The 17,811-nt window shown below is 45.8% G+C and overlaps 1 protein-coding gene across 4 annotated transcripts in view; it reads right to left on the reverse strand.

Annotated features, from left to right (window-relative positions):
- Window positions 1-17,811, reverse strand: part of TSPAN14 (tetraspanin 14) — a 63,327-nt gene that overhangs the window by 22,361 nt on the left and 23,155 nt on the right. For 3 of the 4 annotated variants that reach the window (XM_025396860.1, XM_025396857.1, XM_025396858.1), the window contains exon 2: window positions 7,395-7,492. In XM_025396860.1, the coding sequence (XP_025252645.1) occupies window positions 7,395-7,475 (81 nt within the window). In that variant the 5' untranslated portion in view covers window positions 7,476-7,492. Of the gene's footprint in view, window positions 1-7,394; window positions 7,493-17,811 lie in introns of those variants that run through there. The other variant, XM_025396859.1, reaches the window with a different exon arrangement.

Consider the following 17,811-nt stretch of genomic DNA (forward strand, 5'->3'; position numbering starts at 1 on the left):
TTCAAAACAAGTATTGCAAATATGTTCAGGGATTTAAAGGAAAATATAAATATGATAAGGAAAGAAATTGGAGGCATAAAAAAGACCTAAATGTAACTACTAAAAATAGAAACTACAATACTAGAAATGAAGACTTCACTAGATGGGTTTAACAGCCAGTGAGACGCTACGGAAGAAAAGATCAGTAAAGCTGAAGACAAAGCCACGGAAACTAAAGGAGAGGGGTAAAATGCTCAACAAAATAAAAAACTAAACCAAGCCTAGGACAATGTCCTAGGGAAATGGGACAGGGAAGGGGAGGAAAAGGGTGTACATTTGAAAACATAATGGCTAAAATATTCCAAATCTGATGAAAACTATAAACCCACAATCTCAAAGGCCCCAGAATAAACACAAAGACAACTATACCAGCACGTATAAGCATTTTACCCCTCTCCTTTAGTTAGGAAAAAAAGATCTAAAAATTAGTGATCTACTCTTCCAGTTTAGGTAGCTAAGGAAAAGCAAAATAATCCCACAGTAGAAAGGAAGAAATAATCAAAATGAGAACAGCAATCAAGGTGAATGTGAATGTACTTGATGCTAATGAACTATACACTTAAAATGGTTTCAATGACAAATTTTCTGTTATGTATGTTGTACAATTAAAAAATAAAAAATAATTTCAAAAGATTTTTAAAAAGTAATTAAAAAGAGAAAAACAATAGAGACACTATCATCTAACTAAAAAAAGTCAGATACCAGAGTTTAATTTATAGCAACAGGAGGCAGAACCACCATCACCCAGGGAAGGGGTGGGGTGGGGTGGGCATGACTGTAAGGGCACAAGGAAAGTTCCTGGGGTGATGGGAATGTTTTATATCTTCATTGTGATGATAGTGATTATGTGACATGTACAGTTGAGATTGAACTGTACAGTTAAAATGAATAAATGTTATTCTATCTAAATCAGACATCAATAGAAGTGATCATTATAAAAAGGATTTCCATTAAAGAAAAAAAGCACAAACAAGAAAAATCACTCCTGTAGACTATGCCATGCTGATTATTTACCAGCCAAGGAGGCAGAGTTATACAAGTACACCAAGGTACTTAAGACTTGAAAGTACGTGTAAGCATTTAACAGTCCTGTGTGCCAGGCAATAATCTCAGAGCACCTTGAACATCCCTTCCTCAGTAATCCCAACTGGTGGTCCCAGCCTCACACTTGCCTAAGTTGGGAAAATTGGGGGCTGAGGCCATGCAGGCCTCAGCACCACTGGCCATTCCTTAAGTTCTAGTGGAGTTTCTGATTAAGCAATCCCTGTCCTCTGCCTTGGCAAGCCTAAATGCAGAAACACACACACACACACACACACACACACACACACACACACACACACCCCCTGTGCCAAAAGACGGTCAATTTCCTATGAATTGAGGCAGTCGTTCTGGGGATGTGATTCTGACTGTATGTCAGGCAGGTTAAAATAATGTACACACCTTGTGACCCATTTAATCTCACTCCTGGGAATCTATCTCAGCGAATAATTTCCCTCCCTTCCCTAAAGGGAAGAATGTGTATTACATAAACTAATCACTGCATCCTTATCTGGGATAGCAAAAAAATTGGAAACAACCTAAATGTCCAATATGGGAATTTCTAAAAATACGGTTGGAAAGATAATGTTGCAACCTGGAATGTTCTGTATTAGTAGATGCTGCTGTGAAAATGCATATCTCAAGATTGCAAGGATACTACTCACAGGATATGAAACTGTGTGCCTGCAGACAGGACAATGGGGCATGGAAGAAGAAATGCAGTAAACCTGGGATGCCTTGTTTAGCCTTTATGAATTCCCATGCAATTACAAAAGTTGATTAAATACTACTTGAAGAGAAAAAAGGACATCTTCCCAGCAGTGAAAACAAAAATACACTATATACATTATTAAAACACTAGACTTTTCCCTTTTGACTGCATCACTGAGATGGAAATGAAGAAATCATCTGCCTGAAGATCTAGGGATCAGGCCTTGGGGTCTGATATCAAAGGCACAGAGTTCAGCTCAAATAAGGGCAATTCTCCATCAGTCAGAAGAGCCCAGAACAGCAGACTATCCTGTGAGGTGGCAAGTCCTCTCTAAAGAGGAGCATAATAAAAGTCTGATGAAGAGAATAAGACCCTGCCTGCAAAGATGCCCTAGACAAGGGTAAGGAAAGAGAGCTGATCTTTCCTCCTTGGGCTTGTCTTCTCTTTCTTGTGCAGGGTGGCCACATGCCCAGATTTGCACAGGACAGGCCTGGCGTACACCTGTTGTTCCAGGAACATTCTCAACAAACTCTCTCTTACTCTCAAAAGTTGAGCCACAGATTACATGTTCACCCTACTCACAGGAGATATCTGTGACTCTGAAGGAAGAGGCCTCAAGCCATGCTGGTCACAGAGCACAGATGTCCATGGATCTCATCTCACTCAGAAACAGGCTGCACAGAGGCGAATTCACACATTTTACAAGGGTAAGCTCAAATAGACCCAAGTCACTGAGAAAACCAATGGCAGAATGTCATTTAAAAAAATTTTTTTTAAACTACAGACAAGCAAAGGACTCTCCTGTGTAACAAAGGCCTACAGTCTACTTAGAAGGGGTTTCAGTTCTTCACTTTTAATCCGTCTCTGAAGCAGATCCAGGCAAGGACTTCATCCAACCTCAGCATGCAGATTAAAGCCAATGCTTGTGCTGGAAACCAGCCCTGGAGTTGCAGACATCATCTGAATCATCCCTCTAGAGGATTCACTCGGCAAACTTAGACAACCCCAAATGCTTTGTGGAACCAGTGGGGGGTATAAATGAGCAAAGACAAAGGGCCAGACGCCACTCCTCCAGTGTACGCCTCTCCCAGCTTCCCTTCCTCTGCACGTCAAAGTGAGATCTTCTGTACCCATTAACCAACAACTCCCCAATCTTCCCTTCCCAGGCTCCTAGCAACCAACATTCTACTTCCTGTCTCTATGATTCTGACTACTGTGGGCACCTCATATAAGTGGAATCATACAGTATTTGTCTTTTTGCGTCTAGCTTATCTCACTCAGCACAATGTCCTCAAGGTTTACCCATGCTGTAGCATGTGACAGAACGGCCTTCCTTTTTAAGCTCTTTCACATCTGTATAATATCACATTTTGTTTATTCACTCAATCATCGATGGACACTTTGGTTGTTTCTACCTTCTGGCAACTGTAAATAATGCTGCTATGAATGTGCACATGGGTGTACAAATATCTCTGCGAGATCTTGCTTTCAGCTCTATTTGTTATACCCAGAAGTGGAATTGTTGGATCATACGGTAACTCTATTTTTAACTTTTGTGGAACTACCATACTGTTTACCATAGCAATTGCACCATTTTACATTTTCACTAATAATGCACAAAGGTTTCAATTTCTCCACATCCTCATCAACATCTGTCATTTTCCATTTTTTAAAATAATAGCCATCCCAATGGGTGTGAAGTGGTATCTCATTGTGGTTTTGATTTGCATTTCCTAAGTCAAAGTGAGATTTTGCACTAAAAACAGGTCTAGTACAACTAAAGAATGATTTTTTTAACAAGTAAAAAACACTAGCGCTCTCAAAAAGCTATGTTGCACGGAAGCATATTTTCCCTAACATCCTTGTGATAAGAACCTCATGAAGCCCATTCCATTCTCATTCTGTAAACCAAGAGGTTCAGAACAGACACGCAAACATCAGTGGCATCCACATTTCTTATCCCAAGCAGGTTTTAACAATCCCTGGGAAATCTTGACCCTGAAGTCAGAGAGCTTAAAAAAAAATCTATTAGCGACCAAAGGGTATTTATCTATAAAGAATGCTATTGTGGAAAAAAAATATATATATATATTTTTTGGAGACAGAGTCTTACTCTGTCGCCCAGGCTGGAGTACAGTGGCGTGATCTTGGCTCATTGTAAGCTCTGCCTCCCGGGTTCACGCGATTCTCCTGCCTCAGCCTCCTGAGTAGCTGGGACTACAGGCGCCCGCAACTACGCCCGGCTAATTTTTTGTATTTTTAGTAGAAACAGGACTTCACCGTAGCCAGGATGGTCTCAATCTCCTGACCTCATGGTCTGCCCGCCTCAGCCTCCCAAAGTGCTGGGATTACAGGCGTGAGCCATCATGCCCAGCCTATGAAAATAATTCTAATTGAGGGCAAACTACTAAATAAAACATCATATTTGTTCCAACACCTAGAATTGGTCACAGAAGCAACAAGTTGCCTTCTGCACGTTGAAACTTGCCTGCTGAGCCCAGTGTCCACCATCAGCATGTGCAATCCTTCTGCCACTGCTCACTGTTAATTCATTAAACAAAATACAAATAAAAACACTGTGCAAAATCATCTACCTGGGCCTTGCTTCAAAATAATCCAAAGGGTTGAGCGGGGAGATACAAATCAAATAAGCTAGATGGTGGGAACATGGAGCTCATTTTATTATCCTACTTTTATATTTTCTCCATTTTAAAAAAAGAAAACTTATCTGAAGAGGCAAGGGCTTGGGCATTCCACTTTATACATTTTCAGCAACCTGAGGCAGACACTAGGCAGCTGAGAGTGCTACGTCACAAGGAAAACACTGAAGCTTAGCCAGGCCACTCAGCTCAGGGAGACCCTGGGTGCCCAGAGCCAGCCTGGCACACTCCTGCTACACCATGAGCTTCCCAGAGGGCTGTGCGCCCCAGTGTCAGGCCTCACCCCACATTGCCAGCTCCAGTGCAAATGAAGACTGCACATCACTACCAGGAACCCAGTGGGAGGGTCCAGCAGCTTCCCCCTAAGCAAGGCACTTGGCCTCCCACTCTTATTTCCCAACCAAGCTCTCTCATGCTTGGTCTTCCTGGCTGTTCCTGTTTGTTCCTTCCTGTTCTGCCCCAACGCACACTAACTGAAAAATGATTAACTTTCAACACACACATTGCCAAATCTGCAAAAGGCGGAAAACACTGCAGCACCCTTCAACCACCAAGCAGACTTACTACCATGCTGGATTCATGCGCTCCACTACTGGAATATAGTGCGGCAAATGTGTTACCGAGCAAGTTAGTAGAGCTCCCTGGTGTCAAAAACTCTCTCCTGAAACCCTCTGAAGAAATGAAGATACCAGGGCCCTCAGCCACAGCGGTAATGGAAGAGTGTTGCTCTAGCTGCAGAAATTAAGATGAGAGTCGGAGGTTGAGGCACAAAGCCAAGCAGCACACCCACAGAAGGGAGCAACTGGGTGTCCAAGTGTCCAAGTGTCAGACTGCCTGCCTAGCCCAGTGACCTGACCCTCCACCATATACTTGGCTGGGGGTGCAGGATGGTGGAGGGGGAACACCAGGTAAGGCCAGGGGGCTCTCCAGACAGGGAACAATGCTGCTCTGAGAAGCCAAACATCATGAGGATGGAGGACGGAATCCCACATTAAGAGGGACCCAGAGGCACCACATCAAATATCCAGCAATGCCCTATTTCAGGAACAATGATGCAGTTGCTGGTGCAAAGTTATCGGAGCACAGGAAAAGATGTGGGCTAAAAGACCAAGCCATTGAATCCCACCTTATTTCTCTAGGACAGAAAATCCCCAAACACACTAAGATAAATCACCAGGAGATGAGGCTGTAAAATCAAGCTTGCAAGGCTGAGAAGACTTAGTAAGTCTGCCTTGTTTTCAAGAGTTCCAGTCCCAATAGGTGATGCCAAATCTGCAGTAGAAGCAAAATATGACATCATGGCCACTCATTCTGTCCTCCTTTCTCCACCTACACCCACACAGATATTCATAAACTATGTTTAATGGTTTTAAAAGCCTCTGTGCATGATCATGTCCCCAGGCCCTCCTGCACAGAATCAATGTCTGCCTCTCCCTGGACCAATCTCACTGGCAATAAACACATGCAATATCTCCCTTAACCCCCTGACCATCTCCAGCCAGTGTCCAACTTTTCTTCTCCTCTTTAAGGCAAGCATCCTTGGAAGAACTGTCAAGAGTCATCCCCTTCACTTCTTTACTTCCCACTGGCTCCTCAGCCAACTCCAGCTGGGTTTCTATCCACCCACCCCGATCCGCTACCCAGAGCACAGAGTGGTCTCTTCAAGTTCATCAACAACCTCCACTTTGTCTAAGCCATTACCAATGTCCTGTCCTCATCCTTCTTCGCCTCTCTGCACCATGGTTGACTGTGCCTTTCTACTTTAAAGGCTTCTACAACACACAATCTCCTGGTCTTCCCTTTACCTCGGACCACTCGCTCTCAGCCAACTTGGGAGTGGGTTTTCTTCCTCGACCCAACCTCTAGCATCCTAGGGCTCAATATTCAGACCTCTCCTCTTCTCAGTCAACACACCCATTTTCCACACTCTCATCTGGTCCAGCCCTTCCTCTGATGGTGGCTGGCCAAGACTTCCATCTCCAGGACAGTCAACAACAAAGGAAATGGTATCTCCCTGAGGCTGGCTATGAGATAATTTAAATGTACCCCTTCTATCCCAAATCCCATCTCAGAACCTGGTCACTCTGCAGAGTGACTCTCCAGTCACTCCAAAATCAGATCACACCACCCAACTTACAAGCCTTCCAATAATTATTTAAAGCAGTAAAAAATAATTCCAACTATTTATTGAGACCCGTGTGATCCTTTGTGACCTGGCTCCTGCATGCCTCTGTCCCTATCTGTGTCCCTTCTGCCACTTACTCAGCTCCAGCCACATGGCCTTCTGTTTGTCCTTTGCACACACAGAGCTCATTCCTGCCTCAGGCCCTTTGCAGCTGCCATTCTGTCTGTCTGGAGCATTCTTCCCCAGATCCCTGCTTGGCCGCCTCTTCATTAGTACTCAGTTTTCAGCCCACAAGTCACCTCCACAGAATGCCTTTCCCTGGCCACCCTAGCTAAGGAGCATCTCCCTCACTGTCCTGTTGTTCAGGAGGCTAACATGCCTCTTGGTTACACATAAGCACTATAAGAATAGCATTTTATTGCCCTTGTCTGCTATCACCTCCCAGAACCTAAAACAGGGTCTGGCCCATAGTCAGATGCACACAAAGTACGTTGCTCCTGATGTCTCACTGGGGCACTCCCAGGATCGGAACAGGGGGCAGGTGAGGGAGACAGACAGGAATCTGGGTCAGAGTCCCAAGGCTTCCTGAACCCCCAAGGCTGGGTTGGCCTTACTCTGGCTTTCAATCACCTCAGCCTTCGGCCTTCCCCCATCCCCACAGTTGCAACTGGTTCTGTGAGGGTAGGGGTCACTGACCCTCCCCACCACCTTATTCCAGAGCTTTACATAGTGTCTGGCAAATTAAGAGTGTGTGGAAAACCATAATTTAGTGAATAAAGGACTAAACAAGGGAATGTGGCCACTCTCATCCACTTACCCAGAAGATGATGTTGTAGCTGAAAAGGAGGTACTTGTACCAGCAGCTGACCTTGGCGTTAGAGTATCTATAATAGTGCATCTTCTGAGAAGCAGAATCTGCGGAGAGATGTGTGACTAGTGAGATGACAGGCTCAGCGTTAAAACCTCTCCCCAAAACCTGCTCATAGGTAGATTCCAGAAAGCTCCCGATCATTTCCCTCATGACCCTTTACCGGTCCAAGCAGAGGCCTACTACCAAGGCTAGGTATAGGTAATGCAAAACTCAGGTTGAATCAGCTCTCCAAAAAACAAACGAAAGGATAAGAGACATTTTTGAAAGAAGGAAGAAAGATGCTTTTTAAGTGTCTTTTAAGTACCAAGAATTCTGCTCGGAGCCTTCCCAAATATTGATCTCATCACCTCTCGACTGGGAATTGGTTTTTTTTCACTTCATGGTTTAGGAAACCATTCAGAAAGATCACATGACTTGCCCAAGGACAAGAGAGCAGTGATAGCCCAGGATTGGAACCAAGGACAGGGGACTTCACAGTCCACGTTCTTTCCATGCACCAGAGCCAACAGAAGAAACAGGGGCTCAACCACAAAGAGCCACGTTTGGGAGATGAACATGCAGGCAGGTCTGGACATGATCCAACTGTGCCCAGTGAAGAAAAGCCAAGATGAGGGCTCCATATTCATTCATGCAGCATTTTCTGAGAACCTCTGAAGCTCAGCCCTCAGAGGTGAGGAAGGCCACTGGAGCCAGCAGCCATCCCCCTGCTCCCTCCCTCCCCTGTCACCCGCACCCCGCCCCCCCCACCTCAACCCAGACCATAGCCATAGCTTTGTCCTCCAGGGCTGTCATGAAACTTGGACTACACAGCCTACGTGGGAAGACCCTGTGAACTACAGAGTGAAGGGTGGGGCCACTGATTTTTATCTGTGTCTAACCCCCAAAGCAACCTCAGAGATCCTACCACAGAAGGGTGTTATTTCTGAGGGACTTTTCTGAGGGCCTGGGCTACCTTTACTGCTTTCCTTTTTGAACCCCAGTGGCAATCCAGGTGGACCCCTAAGTCCTCCATGGTCTCCTGCCCCCAGTGCAATGGCTGAACAGCGGGGAAGGAGGGAGTGCCTCAAGTGGACAGGTAGGAACAGGATCAGAGGCCCGCAGGGCAGTGGTCCCATGCCAGCCCCGTGCTCACCCCCAGCTTCCCAGGTGAGGAGAGTAATACAGCACAAGGCGAAAGCAGACAAGGCCACCCTAGAGGTGAGGAGGCGACCGACCCACATCCGCCAGTGAGAAACCAGCTTCCACGTGGTGGCTACTTGCAAAACCCCTTCCTGTGAGGCTGCCACGGCCGGCTGGCTGCTGCTCTGCAATGTTCTCAGAAAGAAGTGCCAAGAAGGGACATGAAACCACACTCCTCTGGAAACGGAACCTGTGACCGCTCCACCTCTCCCACGGTGTGGAATTGACAGGCACAGCCTAGACACTACCACTCATCCACCGGCCCCTCCTTCTGTCTGACCTCGGGAACCGGCAGGGGAGAACGACAGGCAGACCACTACCCAGCTGCCCCATCCCCACCTCCTGCCCTACCACCACCCCACCAGCAGAAGAGTACATCCATAAAACTTGCCTCCAAGAATGAGTGTGTGAACACAACCACCTGCTGCCCAAGGACTCTACAGGACACAAGGCCACACGAGGTCTAAACACTGTCTGGGCCACACAGAGTGGCTGCAGGGAGAAAAGGAGCTCTCAGGTAGAGACACAAGCGCCTTCCTCCAGCAACATGACCTCAGCCCATCCAAGTCCCTGCTCTCTCGGGACCTCAGCATCTTCAACTAAAGTGGGGCTCTTAGTGACCTACCCCTAATGTCACTGGCATGAGGGGCCTGGCTGGCAGCATCGGAATCACTTATTCTAAATACAGATCCCAGCCCCCAACACAAGGTTCTGGTAAGGAGATCTGCGTTGGAGCCCTGAATCTGCATTTCTGACAAGTCCCCCACCCCTGCCCCCACCATGATACTGACATGCCAGCAGACCCATGCCCAGCAGATCAGGTATCAGCTTAGGCACCGAGGGCTGCAGCAGTCCCCTTGGGGGATCTTACAAAGGTAGATGGGCCTGTGAGCTATGATGCAGCACACGGATTCACAGAGAGGGGCTCCTTGCAGGCAACTAACTTAATGGTAGCTATAGCTAACATTCACCAGCTTGTTTCAGATTACAGGGCCCCACAGCACTGGGTTGGTTTGTTAATTTTTTGTGTAGGTAGAGATAGCAGTCTCACTATGCTATGTTGCCCAGGCTAGTCTCAAACTCCTGGCCTCAAGCAATCCTCCCTCCAGGGCCTCCCAAATTGCTGAGATTACCTACATGAGCCACCACACCCAGTCAATGGTTTGGCTTTTTTAATTGTTCTTTTTTTCCCCTTCAGGGGAGGGTTGCACTACCCAACTATAAATCCATGACTGGATTAATGCATATAGAATGAAAAAAAACTTTTAACCTAAAACTCAAGTACATTTATCACAGAGAACTGTCAATTCAGCTGGAAACGCCCTATGAGGCAGAAAAATGTTCTAAGCAGTAGAAACTCTGTTCCTTTTTATGGACAAGACAATCCTGCCCCGCTCTTTCTCATGGTTCCCAGAGGAGCCTGGAAAGTAGAAGGCTGTGCCCTCCAGGGAGCTGGGCCTCAGGAACTGAGGAGGGCTGGTCAGGCATGGAATCGAATGCCTTGGGATCCTAGAGAGTGCTCCTTTAACCTCATTTAACCCAACCCTGTAAAGAACTCTCCGGAAGCAGTAAGAAAAGCCAAACTTCCCCCTTCCTCCTCGATGAAAGCTCCACAAAGAAACCAGCTCATTAGCAAACGTGTCTGTGTGCTTTCCGCAGTGTTGGTGGCTCACCTCTGCTCCCCTGCCCGGGGCCTTCGCAAAATGACTGTCCTGTGGCAACACAGGGAATCTCAACCTGATGGTCCCTGGTCTCCTGCAGCTCGCAACCATTAAGTGCACAGAACATGGAAAGGCTACAGGGAACACTTCAGGGGGATGCAGCTGGCAGGGAGGCCAGCACTCTGGAGCAAGGATTCTCCATGGGGCGCCTGGCTTCCCTGACCATCTGCTGTTTCACCTTCCACCCAACACTCATGACCAACCAGGAAACAATTCTGCTTTCAGATGCTGGGATCCACACCTACAACCCGTCAGAGACTCTCATAGCCACACCCTAAACTCCAAGCCCTCACTCCCTCCCTGGTACCATCAATACTCGAAACTACACTAGCCAGGGCCACACTGCGGAGTAACTAAGAAGAAACCCCCTCTCATCCAAGAAGAGGTATGCCACACTCAGACAACGTATCCTGATACACGTGCCACTTACAACCCAGAGCACATGCACCACCAGCATTATACCACTTTTGGCCATTTTTGTACAACCCAGGATAACCCTATGAGGTCTAGAGGTGGGGCTGTCCCAGTGACACTTTTTCCCCCATCCTCAGCCCACAGAAGAGGAAACTATTGCAAGAACTGTTGCAAGGAAACATTTCAGTTTTCCTTCACCCCCCTCCCCCACCCCTGCCACCCACCTAACCTCAGGAGAGGGAGGGAAAGCACCTCTCACTCTGTCCTTCTCTATTCTGTTGGTCAGCAGGTTGAAAAGCAGGTCCTGACCCTCCATGGGGCTGGCAGATCCTGGTCTCCACACAGTTTAAGCTGAGGGAGGTAAATGGGAGGCTCATTTGGACTCCAGCCTAAGCCACATCCTCCTACACAGTGTATGGTGGCCTTCTATCTGTGGAGGGGTAATGATGGAGCTGCACAACAGGTGTGGCTCGGAGGCTTCAGAATCCCAAGGGAGAAAAAAAGGACTGAGCATTCCTGAGCCACCAACGGAGCTACTAGCGCATTTACGCAAAAATGCAGGAAGGCTGATAAGGCAGTAGTGCTGAAACTAGAACCCAGATCTGACCCGAAATGATTCCCGAAATCACCATGGTCCCTAGCATCTCACCTCATTTGCTAAACCACATCATACTGAAGGAAGGCAGAAATTAGCCCTCTATGAGCAGACGCATCCACAATGAACACCAACACCATTTATCTTACACACACACAGACACACACGCACGACTAAGAACTTTCCTGAAAGTAGAGATGGGTAAACTTTTCACAAATGTTAAGTACCATTCCAGCAGAGGAAGAATCTCCAAAAGCTATTTTGTGTGCACAGAAAAAAAAATTAAGATCTCAAACTGTCTCAACTCTAAGAACATGATAGAAAATAAAGCATCAGTGTGGCAGGAAGGAGGCACATGTTTATCAAAATACCAACTTTTCAAAATGGGGCAGAGGGAGAATTGTTTAACAGTGGTGAGATAACTGGTTAGCAACTTGAGGGGAGTTAAATAATAAGCAAATAACAATTTACAGATTTAAAGGGCATACGCACATGCATGCAAACACCACACCCAGAGAACAGGGTTTTCAATTCCATTTTACCCTCCTTCAACTTTTGAGGCAACAGGAAAAAACAATTTAAAGCACAACACTACCAAGCCTGAACAGATAACAAGTCTAAAAAATTCCCATGATTAGAAGTAACGTTAAAATAAAAACGGAAACACAAATGGTTCTGCAGCTGAAAAAATTACGACAGAGTAAATATCTGCAACCTACAGAGAGAGTCATACTTCAAAAAGACTCCCATTGTATACAAATGAACAAAGGATATGAACATCATACACGAAGGAAAGAATAACATAACAAAGGGAAGAATAACATAACAAATGGAAAAATAAGCCTGCGCAACATGGCCAAACACCATCTCTACAAAAAGTACAAAAATTAGCTGGGTGTGGTGTCTGAAGTCCCAGCTACTTGGGAGGCTGAGGTAGGAGGATCGCTTGAGCCCGGGAGGTCAAGGCTGTGATGAACAGTGATCACACCACTGCACTCCAGTCTGGGTGATGGAGCAAGACCCAGACTTTAAAAAAAAAAAAAAGGAAAAATATTCAATGTCACGAGAAATAAAACTTAAAGACAATCCAGACATACTATTTCACACTTTTTTTTTTTTTTGAAACGAGTCCTGCTCTGTTGGCCAAGCTGGAGTGCAATGGCACAATCTCAGCTCACTGCAACTTCCGCCTCCCTGGTTCAAGTGGTTCTCCAGCCTCAGCCTCTGGAGTAGCTGGGACCACAGGCGCATGCCACCAGGCCCGGCTAATTTTTTTATTTTTCATAGGGGTTTCGTCATGTTGCCTGGGCTGTTCCTGAACTCCTGAGCTCAAAGCGATCCACCCACCTCGGCCTTCCAAAGTGCTGAGATTACAGGTGTGAGTCACCATGCCTGGCCTATTTTATACTTTTTTTTTTTTTTTTTTTTTGAGATGGAGTTTCACTCTTGTTTCCCAGGCTGGAGTGCAATGGCGCGATCTCGGCTCACTGCAACCTCTGCCTCCCGGGTTCAAGTGATTCTCCTGCCTCAGCCCACTGAGTAGCTGAGATTACAGGCGACTGCCACCGTGTCCAACTAACTTTTGTATTTTTAGTAGAGACGGGGTTTCACCATGTTGGCCAGGCTGATCTCGAACTCCTGACCTTGGGTGATCCGCCCATCTCAGCCTCCCAAAGTGCTGGGATTATAGGCGTGAGCCACCACACCCGGCCTACTTTATACTTTTTAATTTAACAAAATTGCCACTACTATTGTGGCAAAACATTTATTCCTTGCTAGCAGCAGAAGAAATGGTGTTACTACCATTTGGTAGCAACATGGTAACATTGACCACCAAAAAAAAAAAAAAGGCACACCCTTAATCAGTAAACTAATGACTAAGAATTTGCCTCCAGAAAAAGGATATGCATTAAGTGAAACACGAACCTGATGGTTTGCAATTATGGGACAATTTGTAAGCATGTGCTTAAAGGCCAAAGTGGAACGTTAAGAGCATGAAAATGGCTGCATGGAGTGGTGGTGGACTTACAAGTGATTTTCCAAAAAGGTTTCCAGCGTCACACTTACCATTACCACTCTTGTATTATAAATGAAAATGGGGTCACTGCTGATTGGGGGGTGCCCCTGCTGGGGAGGAGAATGCTGGCTACAATATGATAAGGCTGGCAGTCACTATAAACAGGGCTCGGCTTCAGTGTTGTACTCACCTGTAACATTCCTCCCTTCTGCCCTTCTTTAAATTAAAAAAGTAGCACATTCTCAACTGTAAAATATCTCAACAATTCAGAATTATGAAAAGTGAACTGGCTGGCTGGGAGCACTGACTCACGCCTATAATCCCAGCACTTTGGGAGGCTGAGGCAGATGGATCACCTGAAGTCAGGAGTTCGAGACCAGCCTGACCAACATGGTGAAACCCCATCTCTACTAAAAACACAAAATTAGCCAGGCGTGGTGGCTCACGCCTGTAATACCAGCTACTCAGGAAGCTGAGCAGGAGAATCACTTGAACCAGAGAGGCGGGGATTGCAGTGAGCCAAGATAGCGCCATTGCACTCCAGCCTGGGCAACAAGAGCGAAAACTCCATCTCAAAAAAAAAATAGGAAAAGAAAAGTGAACTGACAATGAGAAACCACTAAATAAGGGTTTTCAAATCTTACCATGACCCATAGAAAGAAATACATTTAACGAAAGTCAATCCAGTGCACACACACACTCACATGCACAACTAAAATGAGTTCTGTGGAGGCCGGGCACAGTGGCTCACGCCTATAATCCCAGCACTCTGGGAGGCTGAGGCAGGCGGATCACTTGAGGTCAGGAGTTTGAGACCAGCCTGGCCAACAAGACAAAACCCTGTTTCTACTAAGAATACAAAAAATTAGCCGGGTGTGGGGACGGGCGCCTGTAATTCCAGCTACTCGGGAGGCTGAGGCAGGAGAATTGCTTGAACTTGGGAAGCAGAGGTTACAGTGAGCCAAGATTGCTCCAGTGCACTCTAGCCTGAGCCACAGAGCAAGACTCCATCTCAAAAAAATTAAAATGAGTTTTGTGAAATATGTCCTCCATCACATGCCGTGCATTACAGATTTGTTTTTTTCTTTTCATTTTTCAAAATCATAACTGCACATAATCTAAGAATCAACTACTGTAAAAACCGTGTTGAGAAAACAGCAGATTCCAGCCCTTAGGTCAGGTTTTCCCTTTCTAGGTGACACTTCCAACTTCTAGCTGACTCTTGATGTTTACACCCAAATATCTCTTAGAAATGTCTGCATATAGGCTGGGCGTGGTGCCTCATGCCTGTAATCCCAGCACTTTGGGAGGCTGAGGCGGGCGGATCACCTAAGGTCGGGTGTTCAAGATCATCCTGACCAACATGGAGAAACCCCGTCTCTACTAAAAATACAAAATTAGCCGGCTGGGCACAGTGGCTCATGCCTGTAATCCCAGCACTTTGGGAGGCCGAGGCGGGCAAATCACGAGGTCAGGAGATTGAGACCATCCTGGCTAACATGGTGAAACCCCATCTCTACTAAAAATACAAAAAATTAGCCGGGCATGGTGGCGGGTGCCTGTAGTCCCAGTTACTCGGGAGACTGAGGCAGGAGAATGACGTGAACCCAAGAGGCGGAGTTTGCAGTGAGTCAATATCGTGCCACTGCACTCCAGCTTGGGCGACAGAGCGAGACTCCGTGTCAACAAAAAAAGCCAGGCGTGGTGGCCCATGCCTGTAATCCCAGCTAATTGGGAGGCTGAGGCAGAAGAATCGCTTGAACCCGGGAGCTGGAGGTTGCGGTGAGCCGAGATCGCGCCATTTTGTATTATTCCCCAACTTTTCAGTTTTAGCACTCCACTTTCTACCTTGGAAGAGGAGGACTTAACTATTTACTCTCCACAAATCCCTCTCCCTGCAAGCTACCCCTCACGCTTGTCCTTTCCAATCTCTCCACTGATTAAACTGCAGTGCTGGCTGGAGTAATTTTCATAGCTGACCTTATTATGACCATGTGAGCTATCAGAGTGAGCAAGATAACACATGATTTCATTTCTTTTCCCGTACAACTTCTTGTTTTGCTTAATTTTCTATGAATTTATCAATTTTTAACTGAAATTTTGATATCAGTTGTCTAAATCTACTCTCAGTGAGTTTTTTCACATCTGATGTTTTATTCGTATTTCTTCTTCAAAAAGAAATCCTCCTGGGGCCTTCGGAGGTCCTTCCATCTGGACCAATGCACAGAATTCCCTTTACATCTTTTGGGATATACCCTAAAGAAGATCCGGTCTTTGTTCATCTTCATGGAGAAATCCTTCAATGTGAAAGGCAAGTTTTTCACATCCAGTATGTCTGAAACATTTTTATTCTACCTTCCTTTTTTTCTTTTGAGACAGAGTCTCACTCCTTCACCCTGGCTAGAGTGCCCTGGCGCAACCTCAGCTCACTGCAACCTCTGCCTTCTGGGTTCCAGAGATTCTCCTGCCTCAGCCTCTGGAGCAGCTGGGAAACAGGCATGCACCACCACACCCAGTTAATTTTTACATTCTTAATGGAGACAGGGTTTTGCCACGGTGGCCAGGCTGGTCTCGAACTCTCCTAGTCTCAAGTGATCCGCCTGCCTAGGCCTCCCAAAGTGCTGGGATTACAGGATCCCTTCACTCTTGAATGAGTTTGGCTGTGTGCAGAGTTCTAGGCTGGGGTTCAATTTCATTGAGCATGATGAAGGCATCACTCCTCTACCTCCTATATTCAGATGTATCGAGAAGCCCAAAACCACTCAGATTTCTGATCTCTGTACTTGACCTGTTTCTTTCTCTGTGTAACTTGTGTATCACCCCTTTCTCCCAAGCATATTGACGTTTGAGGGTACTAGTTTGGGTCTGCCTTCCTCTACTTGGCTCAACATTCCATAGGCCCCTCCATAGAGAAGCTAATAACCTATTTCAGGCAATATTTTCCTCAATGATTTTGCCACCTGCATTCTTCTGTTTTCCCTTTCAGTTAGCTCCCATCAATTGATGTGGGAAGCCTGGCTGATGCTTTAATTTTCTTACCTTTTCAGCCTTATTTATTATTCACCTCCTCATTTGTTTGCTCTATTTTCTGAAAGACTCCCTGAACTTTATTTTCTAATAATACTACTGATATTTTTGCTCTGCCCTTATTTTTTTTTAATTTTCAGATAACTTTGTTTTCTAATTGTTCCTTTTTATTGTATCCTGTTCTTATTTCATGGATATAATAATTTTTTTCAAAATGTTCTTTTCTCCAAATAGACTTCCTTTCAAATTGCTTTTTTTCATTTCTTTTGCTTTCCTTCATTAGGCACTTTCTTTAGCCATCTAGTAATCCCTGGCAGTCCTCATGATTAAGAGTGAATGACTCAGGAACTAGCTGGAAGCTCTGAGTCCCTGGGCAGCTAAGTTTCTGTCTAGGATGACCTGGTTGGGTCATTTGCTGGGAAATCCTTGCTGTGAGCATCATTTGTATTGTTTTCCCATCTTAGGCTGGTTAGATTCCACAGTGAGGACCCTTTTCATCTCTAAGGGCCTGGCTGTCAATGTTCTAGAAGCTAAAAGGGGTCAGAAGACTAGAGAATGGAAGTGGTCTCTATATTAACTCCCAAGAATACCTGGAGGCTCCTAGGCCCTTGGTTTTTCCTTCTGCAGAAATGTGCAACATGCAGCTAAAGTCGAAGAGGCCAACACCCAGCATCATGGTGGAAGGAAAGGGATCGAAGGATATAACTGCATCAGCTGCTTTCAAACTATTCTTGTACTCAGCAACCTCTGATGCCCACGTTCCCCTCCCCCCACCAAAAAGTCTCATGCCTTCCACTCCTACATTATAAACCAAATCATTCATGTACTCTTTGCTTGCAAAATTTTTCTTGCTGTTGTTTTATTTCTCATTCTCCCTGTCCTCATCCATTGATTTCTTTTTTACAACTCCCTTTATCTTATGTGGGGTTTTAGGAGAAAGCAAAATCAGATGTGTCTACTCAGATCACTATTTTTTACCCAGAAGACCTCTAGGAAGATTTCAAAGTATTTTTAATTGCCACCTTTTTATTCAGCAAAGTGAAAAAATCAGGAAGTATAGTCTATTATTACACAAAAGAAAGGGCAAAAGAGACTTGGCACATGTAATTAAGGTTACTAATCAACTGATCTTAACATAGGGGGATCATCTGAGCAATCCAATGTAATTACATGAGCCCTTAAAAGCACAGCTTCCTCCCAGCTGAGGGCAGAAGAGGAAGGCAGAGAAGCAGCAGCAGGATTTGATGCACTGTTGCTGGATCTGAGTAGAGGGGCCACATGCAAGGACCAGTGAGGGGCTCTAAAGGCTAAGAGTAGCCCTGGCTGATAGTCAGCAAGGACTCAGTCCTACTGTAGCGAGAAACTGCACTCTGCTGAAAACCTGAATGAGCCTGGAAGTGAATTCTTCCT

The sequence above is a fragment of the Theropithecus gelada genome, chromosome 9, assembly GCF_003255815.1.
Source record: "Theropithecus gelada isolate Dixy chromosome 9, Tgel_1.0, whole genome shotgun sequence".
In the NCBI taxonomy this organism is placed as follows: domain Eukaryota; kingdom Metazoa; phylum Chordata; class Mammalia; order Primates; family Cercopithecidae; genus Theropithecus; species Theropithecus gelada.